Here is a 15,104-nt window from a genome sequence, read left to right on the forward strand (position 1 = left end):
ACAGCAGAAGCAGGAGGCTTCCTAGGACCTGCTAACCAGCTTAGTCATTGAACTTCAAAGACTAAGGTGAGAGAGAAAGACACTTAATGTTGACCTACACACACACACACACACACACACACACACACACACATACACACACACACTGAGGGTGTCAGTCAGGCAAGGGAAGTACTTCCAAGATGCCCTATCATCTAGTTTTCCTGATGGGTGGGCTTCTGGTGGCTAATGGTCTGAATTACAGTGGGCAGATCCAGGCTTTGCTTCTGGCTTTGATTTTAGTGTAGTCTTGAACCAAAGAGGATGAGGCCATCTCTGGAGTCCTTTAAACCCAAGGACTATATCCCACAACTTCTCTTCACAGTGTGCTGAGTAAGAAGAGACCCACTACATACTTGTATTTTTAAAATGCTGCACAGGATGTGTCCTGACAATAAATTATAGTAGAGATGGGTTATGATCTGATCATTCAGCGGTGTCTTTAGAAGGTGACTATGTCCTTAAGAAACATACCATGCTAAATGTTGTGTTTAGTGTAAAATCACAATCCCAACTGTTCTTTGACTCTCAAGGTTAAAAACATCCCATATTTCTAAAGGGCTCTGTCAGGACATTTTTCACTGGGTACCTGGATTGCACTAAAAAAATCCATGCACTTCGCTTTTATCTAAGTTTCAGAGAATTATCGTGTTAACCATCTGGAATACATATTAGGATTCTAGGGGCTCTTGACACAATGAACTCCACAGCAGATACAGTGTTTATGGATGAGCTAATAGTGATAATATTAATGATATTTATTTGTATAGTACATGGTTTAGAAAACAGCTCTATGTAGACACACTTGGATTCACAGCTAGTCTTTGGGAGGCAGAATCAGTGAACCAAGCACTAATTTTAAAAACAGAAACAGCAAAGTGAAAACAGAAATAAAAGTATGATTGACATCTGCTAGTCATATTAATTTGAAGCTGTTTAGGGGGAGGGGAAAACAGAAAGAAGGTGAGATATCAGTCAAAACATACCAGCTAATAGGAACTCACAACCCAAAATGAAAATGTAAACCAGCATCGCAGTAACTGGGAGCAGTTGACATGGGGTTGCACTGGTGTCTGCAAGAGGCCTGACACCATCTCTCTTTTCTGTTTCTCACTCTGAGCAGGTGGCAAGACTCAGGTTCCTAGGTAGGATGATCCTTTCTCCACTCCTTTGGATATCTGACAATTTGTAAACTCAGGAGGAAGCCTGTGTTGTAAGGGCTGTCCTTAACAATCTCATGCACACAGCGTGAAGTGATCCAAAGAAATAACCCACTGGTTATGTTTACCTCATACCACTCTGTTGGTTGGTGGAAACAGCAACTCGAATGCCCTTGAGGAATGGGCAGGGCCAGGGTCGGGAGAGGGTGCAGCCAATTTTAAGAGCATATCTGAAATCTCAGGAGTCAAGAATATCATGTAATATCTTTAAATAAGGAAAATGAAGGGAAGATCATAATGAAGAAAATCTCATCTTTTTTAAGGATGACCCAGTAAACTAGGTTTAATGCCAGTGTTTAGCCACAGAATCTAACAGGGAGTTAGATTCCAACAGAAAGCTAGGAGCTTTGGTCACCCATGTGAGTCCTTTCAATATGCAAAGATCAGTGTCTGGCATCTCAACAGGAATTTTCCTCATGACAATATAAATATAACCTACACAATAATAAGCCATATTAGAAGGAAGTCTGTTTTTGGGTACCACACATTCCAATATATTGCTTTGTTTCTTTGTTAAATGTATGAACTGAGAACTGCAACCCTGCCATTCACAATGATGGTTTTAGACACAAGGCTCAAAAATATCAGCACTAACCTTAAAATAAGTAAGATAGATAGATAAACAAATAAATAAATAAATGAGGATGCTTATAGATTACTCGTCATCACTCTGTAGGCTCCAGCTGATGATTTTATTAAGGATGCAGCAGGAAGGAAAGAATCAAGGATAATTATAAATTCATAAATACATAATTCATTGGCATGAGATGATTTTAATGGGATGGATGCTGGGTTTTCTCTTTCTTCAAGAAAATAACGTCAGTGCTCTGATTAAAGCCCATAATCTGGCCTCTATGAAATACTTGCCAAACGGATGGGGTGCATTTTCTTCTCTGAAACCACCTTTGATAAGAAACGCATTACAAACTCATCAGTTTGGCTTCCTGTTAACAAAGAGACAGCAGCCGTCTGGATCATTCTGGATTCGCAGTGAAACTGCCACACCATGTATCCTCCATCTAACGCTATGCCAGTTTGACAAGGGGCAGACGAATCCAGGAGTTACTACGCGGGGGTTTAAATCTATGCGGCAGCTGACGGTTGAAATAATCATCTGTATATCGCTCTGAGCTAGCCGGGGAAAGGTTGAAACTGTATATTTTCAACATATCTACTCTAATGGTTAATCTGTTGTCTTGTACGGGCTCTCACAGGGTGGACTGGCAGCACATACTGACAGCTTAGAGGAATTACTAACAGAGGACGGGCTGAGCCTTGGCTCTCTGAGCACCTGGTAGATGAATTTAAAGTAGTTTGATTGAAAAAGGTGGAACTCACCTGACTCAAGTCCTCCAAACATGAAGGAACCAGCGGGGCCTATAGCAGGTTGGTTCCTAGGGACAGTAGTGTCACGAAATGACCTCTATCTGCCTCCAAGTCCTTAGACTGTGTGCTTCAATATAATAAGACTCTGACCCTTATTGTATTGCTTGCCTGTTTGGGAAGGTGGGAAAGTATAGCGTCCCTTGGAAAGGTCAGAAGCTGGACAGATGTGCAGAGGAGTCCGCCGAAGGCATCGACACAGTTTTTCTGCCAAGGGTCAGCTGGTTAATATCTTAAGCTTCGTAGGCTGTATGGTCTCTATTGAAGTTATAAAGTTACTCAACATTGTTATAGAAGGAGAGAAGCTAGGGACAATAGGGAAATAAATGATGGTAGCTCTGGTCACGTATAATTTTATTTATAGAGACTAAAACTGGAATTTTGTTTTGTTTTGTTCCTGGTACTCTTAATAGAATCCAGGCTGGCACCAAACCCTGATCATCCTGCCTCAGCCTTTGAAGTGCAAGATTATATTCCCTCCCATGACTACCTGACATCTTTTTAATATTGTAGGAAATATTATCCTTATAGTTTTCACCAATCATTTAAGCATGTGAGAGGCCACTGTTTATTGACCCTGGACATGAAAGAGCCTTGAGAAGAAGGCAGCTGGTGGTGCCAGGAGCTGAGCAATCTTCATTCATGCTCTAAATGGCCTACCAAACATGGCCATCACACAGTAGGGCTGCAAGCAAAAATCAGTTCTACCTTTGGCCTGCTGGCCTTTCCATCCACTTGACTTGAGGAAGAAGGTGCTGAGAGGGGAGGGGATTAGGGTTGATCTGTTTTATTGATCTCTGTTCAAGTCTTGCCCTAGTTTGGTTCAAATTAATTAAAAGTGGTCTTCTTGCTCCCGTGGCACTCTCTCTACTCCACTAGAATCACTCAGGGATGTTCTTGCATTCCTCGTTTCACTTGTGTGCTTCCTCCTCTAATTCCATTGTCCACATCTGTGTGTTTTTGCTGAGAGGCTAACACCTAGGAATTTCACCTGAGCCTCCTTTGTACTGGAGGCAATGGGGAAGCCTGTTCTAAGACCAAAGGGGAAAAAAAAAAGAAGGAAAAGGGAAAAGGGCAAAAAAGTCTCCAAAATGAGGGAAGTATGTGATGGGCAAATACAGCAGGGTCAGAGTTCAGGGAAGATGTATGATCTGAGATTCTAGATGCAATGCTTTCTGAGTGATGTTCATCACTCCTCTACTGTGATGCAAACGAGGCAGAGGCTTGTTGTTTGAGAGATACAATTGGATGGGATTTGTGGTTACCATTGGTGTACTCAGTCTACCTAGTTTGAGTCTAAAGAAGCCTTCATTCCTATTTATAGAAAGAAATTACAGTGAAAGTCACATGGATCTTGTTAACATATTCATGTAGTATTTTTTTTCTCTCTCTCATGTAGGAGCTGAATTCCTTCATTACTCTATATTGATGGACTCAAACTTACACAATTCAGGTTTCCTAGGCAGTGAATAGAGCCAGAAATATACCCTGTGATTAACTTCTACATAACCTATTGTTCCTTAAAGTCTCCCTTCCTATTCTTCTATTAGCAGTACAAAAGCCAGAAATGGAAAATCACCAACAAACCCTCCCCTCTCTGCCCTACCAGCTCTCCAAGGGGCGGGTGTTCCTTGTACCCTGTTAGTGGAATACAGCCACCCATTTTCATTTTATATAATGACAGATTCCTTTAATAACTTACACCCTCTGAGATTTCCAAATAAATCTGTTTCCTGTTTTTTCAGCTACAGGTTATGAGATTGCCCAGCTGGATAATGTACAGGAAGATGTGGCTGTCCAATTTTAGGGAGTTTTGTATGTTTGAGACAGTATGGTGGTGGGACAACATCCTTCATCTTGTCATTTGTATATCAATATCTTGCCATGATCTTTCACAACCACTTTCCTTGAGGATCTTAGTAGGGGTACTGTGAAGAGTTCTTGGATGCTATATCCCCTGATTGTCAGATCGGTCATTCTCATCCTAAGGATGAGTTTTCTAAGTCCCCTACCCTTTGTCTTAGGGGTGTGTATTGCTCAGTTTCATTAGAGGACTCATGGCTTCATCCTGCATCAACAGTCAGGTACTAGCATGAACAGTCATGGTACCTAGCCTACATTATGGGTTATCTGTCTGGGATTTATTATCATTGCTTTTCAGTCATTTCTTAAGGATACACCCATTTCCTGTTACCGGGTCTGTGTATATATGACAGGCTGCTGAGGGGGTTGCAGGGGTGGGAGGATCTTGTCATTTAGGACACATTTTCCCCTAGTGTCCACATTATAAACACCCAAGTTTTAATTAGTTCAGACTTCTTGGTGGAGAGAAGGCCTTTACATTTCTCAGGAAATTCAGTCAGCCAAGGAGCTTCTTCCCACAGTGGCTCTCAGCACAGAATGATAACATCACTGGGGCTTCTGTGCTTTGTCTTGGAGATGAAAGGAAGCATGCTGCTATTAACCTTGATGGCAGCAAGGTGTCACTGTTTGTGCTTTCACTGTTTACCCTCAGTGTTTGCCAGAGAGCAGTTGTATACCCAACAGGACCACTCTAGAAAGTACTCATGTCTTTCTGATGGTACTGATGGTACAGGTGTCACAGTGAAATGAGACACATCACAATCTCCCCCTTTCTAGTGATGCTGGGGATAGAACCTAGGCTATCATTCATGCTAAGCAAGCACTCTACCTCTGAACTCTACCTTGAAACGTCTGGTTATACTACTCTTTCTGAGTATTCAATGCACGACATTTAGATTTAGACCAAGTTGAACAGTGATATCAAAACCAAGATGGCTGATCAAGTTGACAGTCTGGGATGAGAATCTATAGTTTAACACTTAGGGATAAAGACTTGAGCCATGAGCAGTGTTGAACAGGACTTTCTACAGCTCTTCCCAGAAGATAATACCCCTGAGCTACTAGTTTTGATGTGTGTGTGTGTGTGTGTGTGTGTGTGTGTGTGTGTGTGTGTGTTAGTTATAGGGAAGAAGAGGAACTCTGTATATTTCTGGAAATTTCTATACAAAGGAGAATGTCTTTTTAAGTTTTAGATTTCACTGCTCTAGAAAGTATTTTAGGTAGTCAATGGAGGTTGAGGGGGTGGAGGAGGTGGGGAGGGGAGAAGAACCTGCTATTCGGTCACAAGGGAGAATCTTTCATTCTAACACAAAATGATGGTTGTATTTAGTGCTAAAAACTAGTTGGTAACTTTTGTAATGAATAATTTCATTCGGGATTAATTTCAATTTTCTTCTTTCCTTATTGTTTGGCAGTCAAGGTTGAAGCTAGAGCACGCTATCACAAAGACCCATTTGTGCACAAGAATGCAACTCCCAATTCTCAACACATGCCCAAGCCAGGTGAAGGAGTGCTGGGCTTTGTCTCAATGTTTAACAATTGCCTGGTACCCCTCAGCTCACACTAAGCTCAGTTGAAGAAGACAGAGGACTACTGTGGCTTTCAGCATGCATTTAACTTCTTTGGGATAGAAAATTCGAAACAGAAAGGCCATTAAAAAAACAAAAAAACCAATGGATAATCACGAAAACAACCCATTTTCCAACTAGCAGCTTGTGCCCTGATTTCAGTAGGAAGCCCCTTCATTTTGATGCCTTTGTGTTCAATGCCACTATGCATGCCATTTATTCTGAGTGACTCCAGTGTGAATATGACATTACTAATGATCTGCTAAGTGTGTGCAGATGTGTGTTAACCCAGATGTGGTCATTAATAACGTAATGGAGATAGCTGTTCGTCTCATGTTTATGAGTTGTTACCTTTTATTATTTTTCTGAATTTATTTGCTTGGAGCTATTTTTTAACTCCAGCCAACAAACCCACCTTTAAATCTCAGAGCTTCATCCCCCACCCCATCTACCCCACCCTCCTTAATCTCCTGGGGAAAACAGGGAAAAGGGAAAATGCCCCAGGCTGAGGGACTGGTGGATTTATCCCATGTAAGTATTACGCTACTTGGGCAAACTGAAAGTCAGAGTCATTATTATCCATTCCACTTCAATGACCCTTACAAGAAGCATCAGTGGTCTCCAGCATAATACTTGTAGTCTGGAGAGGGAGACAAAAGCAGGGATTTCTTTAAAAAGAAATCTACTAAAATATCTGATCATTTTCAAGTAAGCCCCAGCCCCTGGCCAGTGTTTCTGGAAGATGTTGCTTTGCTCTTGCTTAAAAACAGAATGCTGATGAGAAGGGACTGAAATGTTGTTACAGATGTTCGGCTCTGCATTAAGGCTGTTGGAATTACCGCCACATCTTAAATCAATTCCCAGAGCATTGTCTGGAGGTTATGTCACTGAAATAATGAATCCTCTTTAGTCAAGAAAACGCAAACATGTTAAAACATCATTGTAAGTTTAAATTAAACTCCAGCGCAAACCAGGGGATCTGAAGCCTCATTAGACCTGCCTGACATTTTCCTAAAGCTGACTCTTCTCCCCAAACTGTAAAACTGTTAGATTCAAGGCCTATTAGACAAGAGAGCGCTGGGAAGTTACAACAGAACATTAAGTGTTATACTTAGGGATGTGCAAAAACAAGCCCTTGAATTTTACGAGGGCTCGAAGACTAGGGAGAGTTTGGCTCCTATAAAAATTCCACATTAGATTCCCGAACTTGTTTGTGTTTTAAAGGAGCTGGCAATTCAGGTTTCCTTAAAGGAACATGTCTTCATTCAGCCTGCTCTGCAAGGAGACAAGGGAAAATTCTAGAAAGCAGATTGCAATTAGCCAGAAAGCAGGTTAGATACAAGCCTGTGATTCTTTGTGCTCCTAAGGCAATGGTTCCCTGCTTGAACATGTTTGTCTTTCATGAAAGTAAGTAAACTTAGGTCTCTCTTTTAATTCCATTTTCATTTCTCATGTAATCATAGACGCCATGAAATAAGAATTATATCTGAGAGATCAGCTCCTTTTCCTAGAACTGCTTTCTGTAAATATGCAAACATTGGTGGAATCCAGAGAGAGGATAATAATTAAATATATTTTAAGTTCCTCTTAGTAAAGAGAACTTATCCTTGATCCTCTTGTGCGACCTAAGCCATATGTAATGTTCTCCATTACACAGCATTCATATATTTAAGCCGAGGACATTTTCCATCCCAGCTCTTCAGGGACCAGATTTCCAGGCTCCGGGTAAAGCTTTGAACATGGTTCCATTGAAGTGAGCAAATCCCAGTCTAAATGTGCTATGATTATGATGGATGATCTCTCAGAGTCAAAATGAAAATAAATAGTCTCCTCGCATAGAAGCAGGCATTAGACTCTTTCCACGATGAGGTGTCTCCCCAGAGTTGGCTAACACATAGTAACTTGCAGATCTCACATCTGAAGAGCCATGCCAGCCAACAGCAGTGACTGGGTAAATGGGAAGTGTGCTTAGCTGAAGAGGATGCTTTATTAGAGGCCTGGAGCTAATGGGGAAAGAAAAGTTAAGCAAGAATGCAGCAGATCAGTCAGTGAAAGTGACAAATAGAGACTCTTTCCATAATTTGTCACAGCCATGATAACATGCAGTGAACTCAGGTAAACCCAGCCATTGTTGACTAGGCTAGATGGAAGATCTTTTGGGATGTTGCACTATAAGCGTATGAAAGGAAAAGTAGTTTGTACTTCCCAATAAACATATTCATGAATTCACATAAAAACTCACTGAAGCGGTGCGCTAGCAGCCATCCAGGTCACCCTCTTGCAGTGGAATGTGACCCCGAACACTAAAAGACAGCCTTGTATTATTCGAAGAATCGATGTAAGACCACCTTTGGCAGCCTAAGCCAGAAAAATGCAAACGTCTACCCAGGCATTTGTGTGAGCAGGTATACTCACTTACACTTTATCCTACCTCGAATTGCTTTGGATGCCTACCCCCTAGTTTCAGAAAGGAAGATGAATTCAGGTCAAAGCCAGAGTGCCTGTTTGCTGGCTGAGAGATGCATATCAACTCTAAGTGATTTTTTTTCAATACCATTTATGTGGCTTGTATTTATTTCCTTTAATCTTTTAAGTGCTGTTTAGTCTCCGTGTGATTTGCTGTGGATACTCATTTCTGATAAGATACGATATCCTCCCAGCCACATAGTCCCAGCTTGGAGCACTAAGTGACTGAAAGAGTCTCAGCCTGAGTGGAGCCTAGGGTGGGAGGTGGGGGTGGGAGTGAGGAGGGAGCAGGAACAGGGTTGTGAGCAAAGGCCCTTTCTGTCCTTGATTCCACCTAGTGTTCTTCTTGCCTTGACATACCATTTGCCTTGGGTCAGTCAGCATGAGGTAACCCCAAGTTGACAGTAGAGCAGGTACTCATAAGAAGCGGGAGATTCTGAAGCTAGTTTGGAGTATGGTTAGATTGTTTGAATCCCTTTGGTGCTGTGTGTCCTAACTGCCTATGTCTATTTAGAGTTTTCAGGGAAGTGCTGTAGGATGCACGTTCTGTTACGGGTCTTCTGGACAATAGGAAGCCACTGAGCTGGCCTGTCCCCACCCACCCCCACCCCCATCTAAAGCTCATGCATATTAACATATACCGAGCTTCTTTCGATGTCATTACTAATATTTCTCTTCTTAGCTTTAAGGTAACTTCCATGCATTCTGAGTTCCAGGGCTGTTTCCTCCTAGTATGTATGACAGTCACCTCTAAGAATCGGAGGATCCTAGAGCTCCTTCTCGACATCACAGCTTTTGCCCAGACTGTGTGGGGTTGGGGAGAGCAGGACTAGAATTTTGTTGCACATGCCCCTTGGATGACAGGCTGGGCAAAGTATCTGCTAATTATCCAGCATTTCTCCTTACCAACCAAGGATGGTGCAGACTAACCCATATCCGGGACTTCTTAGTGGGTATCTGGACAAAAAGCAGCAGAGTTCATTGCTCTGTGTTGTCTGTGAGTGAAGCTTCACATTGCTTAGTGGTCTGTGTGGTTTAGACATTTAGAAAGCAGTCTGTGATTTCCAGTCCCTCTCTGCTACCCTCCATCTCCACCCGCCATACCATTAAGAGGTATCATTCAGTGGCCACCTCTTTCTTCATGCCAATGTTCTTCATCAGAACCAAGTACCCTCCCGGGCACAGCTGCAGGAAGGAGGGCTGAGCTGGGCTGGGGACTCTTGAGCCTACATGCACTAGTGTCCCAGGCCATTGTGAACCATGGGCAGCCAAGGCCTGGAATCTCTGCCTCTCCTCAAGGTTCTTGCTGTGGGTACAAGGATCGTGAGCCAGTTAAGTTGGTTCATTTGGAAAGGCAGCAGGCAGGCAATGAATCTGCTACCTCAAATACAACTCTGTTTCTGATTTTAGTTACCCGAAAAGTCATTTCAATTGTTCAACCAAGCAAAGTATTAACTCTTAACCAAAATTAACTCAAGAATAATGATGTGACTCTTTCGTGTGTAGATAAATCACTATTTCTCACTTTTCTTAATATGTCAGGGCATTTATATATTGTTCTAGTCTGTTTACAGTGCATGCTCAAGGGTTGGTGCATAAAGCAATAGCGCTTCAACCTCCTCTCAGCTGGTCTCTCTGACTAACTCATCCAGTCTTTGTCATGGGGCCTCTAAAGACAGCCCTGCCTCTCTAGTGAGTGACTGAGCCTTGAATGTGTGTCCTTTGATATCTTGCTTGTGTTTCGCAGTCTGCCCTCAAACTGTTCATAATCTCACAAGCTGCCTGTATTTGCAGTTGAAGATGAGCAACCGCCAACACTGTCACCAAAAAAAAAACAACGTAATGGGGGCATGAGGAACTCACCCAACACATCCCCGAAGCTGATGAGGTAAGCGGATCCCCTTCAACCTCAGCATGGTCACCTCCCCAGCTCCTTCCTTGGCTTTCCCACCTGCCCAAGCCCAGGCCCAGACCTCCCTCCCCAGTCAGCTCCATGGGGGGAGGGGAGCGAGATCGTTCGATAGCTTCTTAAAGACTAGAGTATTTATTCTGTCAGCTTGTCAGCAGTTAATGATAGAGCTGAAAAAATTCTGTCACGAAAAACAGTTTGAAAAGCTGTTTGAAAAATACATAGGCTTTAAAGTCTTAGCTGTCACCATGTCCTGTCTGTGTGTAGTTACTAAACAGCAGTGGCACTAATGACGCTGAGAGCCAATCAGAGGGACTCTGTGGTTAGTTTGCCTGCGGCAAGACTCTTTCTGCTGGAGTCCCTCTGAGGACTGGTTTCTGTACTTAAGGCCGTATGTGAGATGTATCATCACAATAAAAAATGAACCTGAAGATTACCTTCCTTTTATCCTGTCGATGGAAATCAAATTTCTGTTAATTGATTTTGACTGAGAAAAAAAAGTTTAATAATCCGTGGGCTTGCCAAAGCAAAGTTCAGAAGCAATCCAGTTCCACTCAGGTTAAAAGCAATATTAATTATGGAATTGGGTGTGTGTCTTCTTTTCTTGTTCCCTTCCTTCCTTCCTTCCTTCCTTCCTTCCTTCCTTCCTTCCTTCTTTCCTTCCTTCCTTCTTTCCTTTCTTTCTTCCTTCCTTCCTTTCTCAATCTATCTCTCCTTCTCTTCTTCTTCTCCCCATTTCTGAACTATGACGTCATCTAAGAAATAGCAAATGCAACAGAATTTCAGTACAATTCTACAGGTTCCTGTTTGGAAAATTCATCTTGTGTCACCTTTGTTTCTTTGATTGTCTCCCAATCTTACCATTTGTTTTCTCAGATATCCTAATTCTCCAACACTATAAATGACAAGGAAAGATTTCAGGGCATGTAAAGACAGTCCAAAGGGTAAAGACATGAGTTTGATGTCCACAATGCACGGGTGCTATGGAGAAGCCAGGTACAGACGTTCATGGGTAATCCCAAAACTGGAGAGAGGGAGTCTGGTGGATTCATAGGGCTTGTGAACTAGCCACCCTAGACTACTTGTTAGTTCTAACTCAGTGAGAGACTGCCTCAAAAGAAAAGATTGAAGGTCCCTGAGGAATGACACCAGAGGTTGTCATCTGGTCTCCGTGTGTGTGTGTGTGTGTGTGTGTGTGTGTGTGTGTGTGTGTGTGTGTGTGAGAGAGAGAGAGAGAGAGAGAGAGAGAGAGAGAGAGAGAGAGACTGAGATTTCAGCACTGTAATGCTCATCCTAAATGGTCTCTTCTGTGCCTCCCTAACATTACTTGCCTCTTTCCTGACCATGGTCCCCTCTTCCTGTTATTACTGGCATGCAATATTATTTCTAATTCCCACTTCTCTGCTTTCTTGCCTCCTCTGTGTCAATCTGCCTGGGACATAGATAGGGACTTGTCTTTCAGGACTGAGGTCATGGATCCTCCTGGCCCCTTCTCTCTCCTTTGCCATGCTTGCACTTCTCCGTTCAGATGAAAAAGGCTTCCAGTTCCTATGCCTCTTCTGTTCAGCCTTGCTGGGGCTCTACTGATTTACATGCGTGTTTACAGTTTATGAGAAGGAATAAAAGGCACCAACTGCCAAGCCACTGGGTTTTATGACGCCAGTTGTCAGCCTAGCATCCAAGTCCTATTTACTCACCTTTAGGTAATCGGCCTATCTAATGCTAATAGTTTTCTCCATTTAAAGGAGAGAAAGGCCCAAGTGCTTCCTTTTGCCTAAATTTAGAGAAGCAAATAAATAAATAAAGAGGAATCTGAAAAATGTGAAACCTTGGGAGCCAAATTCCCTGTCCCTGTTTGCTATGTAAAGTATGACTCGCTGCTTTGATCTCGAGTAATAATAATTCTGAGGAGTTACACTGTTTTCATATGCTTCAAAGCTGTGTCAAAGTTTTGCTGCTTAAGGGTACTTCTTTATTCTGTTGGCTCTTGGGTACCAAGATGACAGGTCTCCTGTAAGAGGTGGAGGCTTTTTAAAGTCGTAGCCTTCAGCAAAACATCAAATTACCAAATCCAGGGTAACATACTTCTACACAAATGCCTTTTCTGTAGATATATTATACCATATATATTAAATACTTTAGTGTTACGTGCTACGTTTTATGTGCAATAGAAAGTGATGGTTGGAGGTAGCCTTGGGGGGACTTTTTTCCATAAGCAGAGAAAGCTAGTGTATACCGTATCAAGTATGGTTTTTACAGGACTTTCTGCCTGAAGGCCTTTGTAAATAAGTAATGATCAACAGATTGGCTGTGGGTTTTTGAAAAGCATGCCCATGTCAGTTTGCATGATGGGGGAGAATTTTCAAAGTGGATCTTGCTTTCATTGCCTGCCTGAGAGGGGCTGAGGGAGACAGTCATCCCAGGCCAGAGCTGTCTACTTCGTAGTACATCAGAATAGCTAAATGGGGTGAGCCAAAACTTGCCAAGCTACAGAACTCAGGCTTATCATGTTGGTGCCTATGGGCTGCTGATCTCACTAAAATTACCTTCATCTGATGTGTTGTCTTACCTATTTACAATGTTCTCCATATGACTTAACTGGGAAAAACCATCCACACAAGTGGATGATACTCCTCTTTGTCCTTGAATTCTGCCCCCATCCCAGGTGGTTAACATTCATCATCTACTGTCAGAGATGCAGAAGCGGGGTCTGTATTGAGTCTTTTCCATTTTCCTTCATGTCCAACCTAGCAATGAAGGATCCGACCAAAGGCCCTTCTGGTTGACCTTTGAATGTATAGCACTGTTAGTGAGACTCCCAAATCCTTTTCTTTCATATCTCTTTTGCAGATTCATACCCAGATATTCTCTCCTACTTCCTCCTAACTCTTCGAATGCCCCTTTTCTACTCTTCAGGAGATGAGACTCCAAGGTCCAATTCCTTATAACAGCCCCTCCCCATACACAAATCCATAAAGAAGCTAATGACTTGTTTGAAGTGGGCTTTCCAGCATGGTTCCATGCCTCACTTTTGAGCAGAATCAATCATTCTTGAGTGTGGACAGGTTTTAGTGGCCTATGGGTGGTGATATGGACAGCTTGAGAGAGACTCAGAGCCCAGAATGGCCTGTGATGGTTTATAATTTACCATACTGGCTTCTACAAATAAAACAGCCTCTAGAGTGAGGCCTTTCTCCAAATCATCTGCTGGCAGGAAATGTGAGAACTCTCCACTAATGGTCCTGTCTCCTTGTTTGTTCTGGTGTCAGACTCACCCTGATGTTTTAGTGGCACTTCATTCTCTATATGATCACTACATGAATAGCCTTGTTTGGGTGTACGTGTGTGTGCCTCTCTCTCTCTCTCTGTGTGTGTGTATGTGTGTGCAGTAAGGATGGACATATAATGACAGACAACCTGTACCCACCAAGAAGTGAGTCACAGTGGTCTCTGAGTCCCTTGCTCTCTCTGACATTTCCCTTTTTTTGCTGGTTTCTCTTTTTTTCTTTTTAAAATTTTGTTCTTGTGTATTTACATTTCAAACATTATCCCCTTTCCTGCCTCTCCATTACCCACTCCCTCTTTGCTGGTTTCTTAACTGAAACTTATAGAAAGAACTTCTAGTTTTTACCCAGATCACACCTGCTGCCTTGTTCTCCCTCCCTGGTGGATTGCTGCTTCATAAATCCCTGGAGGGCAGGAGTTTTGTCTCTAAATAGCACAGTCAAAGGTTGTTAACTTGAGGCCACACAGACCCCATTTGATGAAAGCTGTCTAAAAACTGAGGAAAGCAAAGTCAACCTACTGTGTGGTGAACAGTTAAAGCAGACCAATGTGTAGCTGAACCTATCCCTCCTGCCCCCACCACACACAACACACACACACACACACACACACACACACACACACACACACACACACACATTGGAAATCTGTATCGAATCCCTTTCCATTTCTTCACAGCTGTATATAAGGAAGTGTGCTCTCTGGCTCTCTTAGATGATGAGACTCTATATCTGGACTCTCACATGTGTTCACAAATGGAACCTCAGAAAGGCTGTGTGCCTCAGGTGGTTGTTCACCTCTCAGATTTACACTCATCCCATAAATGTTCCCATGAGGACCTACTGTGTTTAAAGTGTTATGGGAAGTTTTTGAGCTTGGTGGGGTAGAAAGGAGTCTAGTCTACAAAATAATACAGGTAAGCCCATGCCACACAATCAAGGAAGAGGGGTTTATAGTGTCTGTGAACATGGAAATACTGCTGTCCCTCAGTATGGCCAAGGTTTACTTGTGAAAGATGAAGGAGGTCTAGTTTGCTAACACCTTATAGGAGATTCTCTCTGATGTTACTATCTCCTCTGGTTCATGGTTGCTTGGACAGTATTTCCAGAGTATTGTGCATGCAAACTCATTGATAATCTTAGCTCTGTAAGCAAGTATATCTCTCTTATATGGCAGATGAAGATATAGAGAGGTGAAGTCTATCATATCTGGGGAAGCCATGTCATCAGAAAGATGGAGGAAAAAGTGACAGTGCTTCAGACCACTGTATATGTTTAGTACAGCTACAGTGATGGCTCCATGGAGTAATATCACAGGAGTTGAAAATGTATGTATACTCTGGTCTCCCAGTCATGGAGGATCTTGCCTATT

The 15,104-nt window shown here is 42.5% G+C and overlaps 1 protein-coding gene across 33 annotated transcripts in view; it reads left to right on the forward strand.

The window, feature by feature from the left end:
• Kcnma1 (potassium calcium-activated channel subfamily M alpha 1) overlaps positions 1 to 15,104 on the forward strand; it is a 706,053-nt gene that overhangs the window by 589,669 nt on the left and 101,280 nt on the right. For 30 of the 33 annotated variants that reach the window (XM_063274699.1, XM_063274700.1, XM_063274706.1 and 27 more), the window contains one exon: positions 10,334 to 10,427. In XM_063274699.1, the coding sequence (XP_063130769.1) occupies positions 10,334 to 10,427 (94 nt within the window). Of the gene's footprint in view, positions 1 to 5,920; positions 6,008 to 10,333; positions 10,428 to 15,104 lie in introns of all 33 variants that reach the window. The other 3 variants (XM_063274720.1, XM_063274723.1, XM_063274724.1) reach the window with 1 other exon arrangement.

The sequence above is a fragment of the Rattus norvegicus genome, chromosome 15 (assembly GCF_036323735.1).
Source record: "Rattus norvegicus strain BN/NHsdMcwi chromosome 15, GRCr8, whole genome shotgun sequence".
NCBI lineage: Eukaryota > Metazoa > Chordata > Mammalia > Rodentia > Muridae > Rattus > Rattus norvegicus.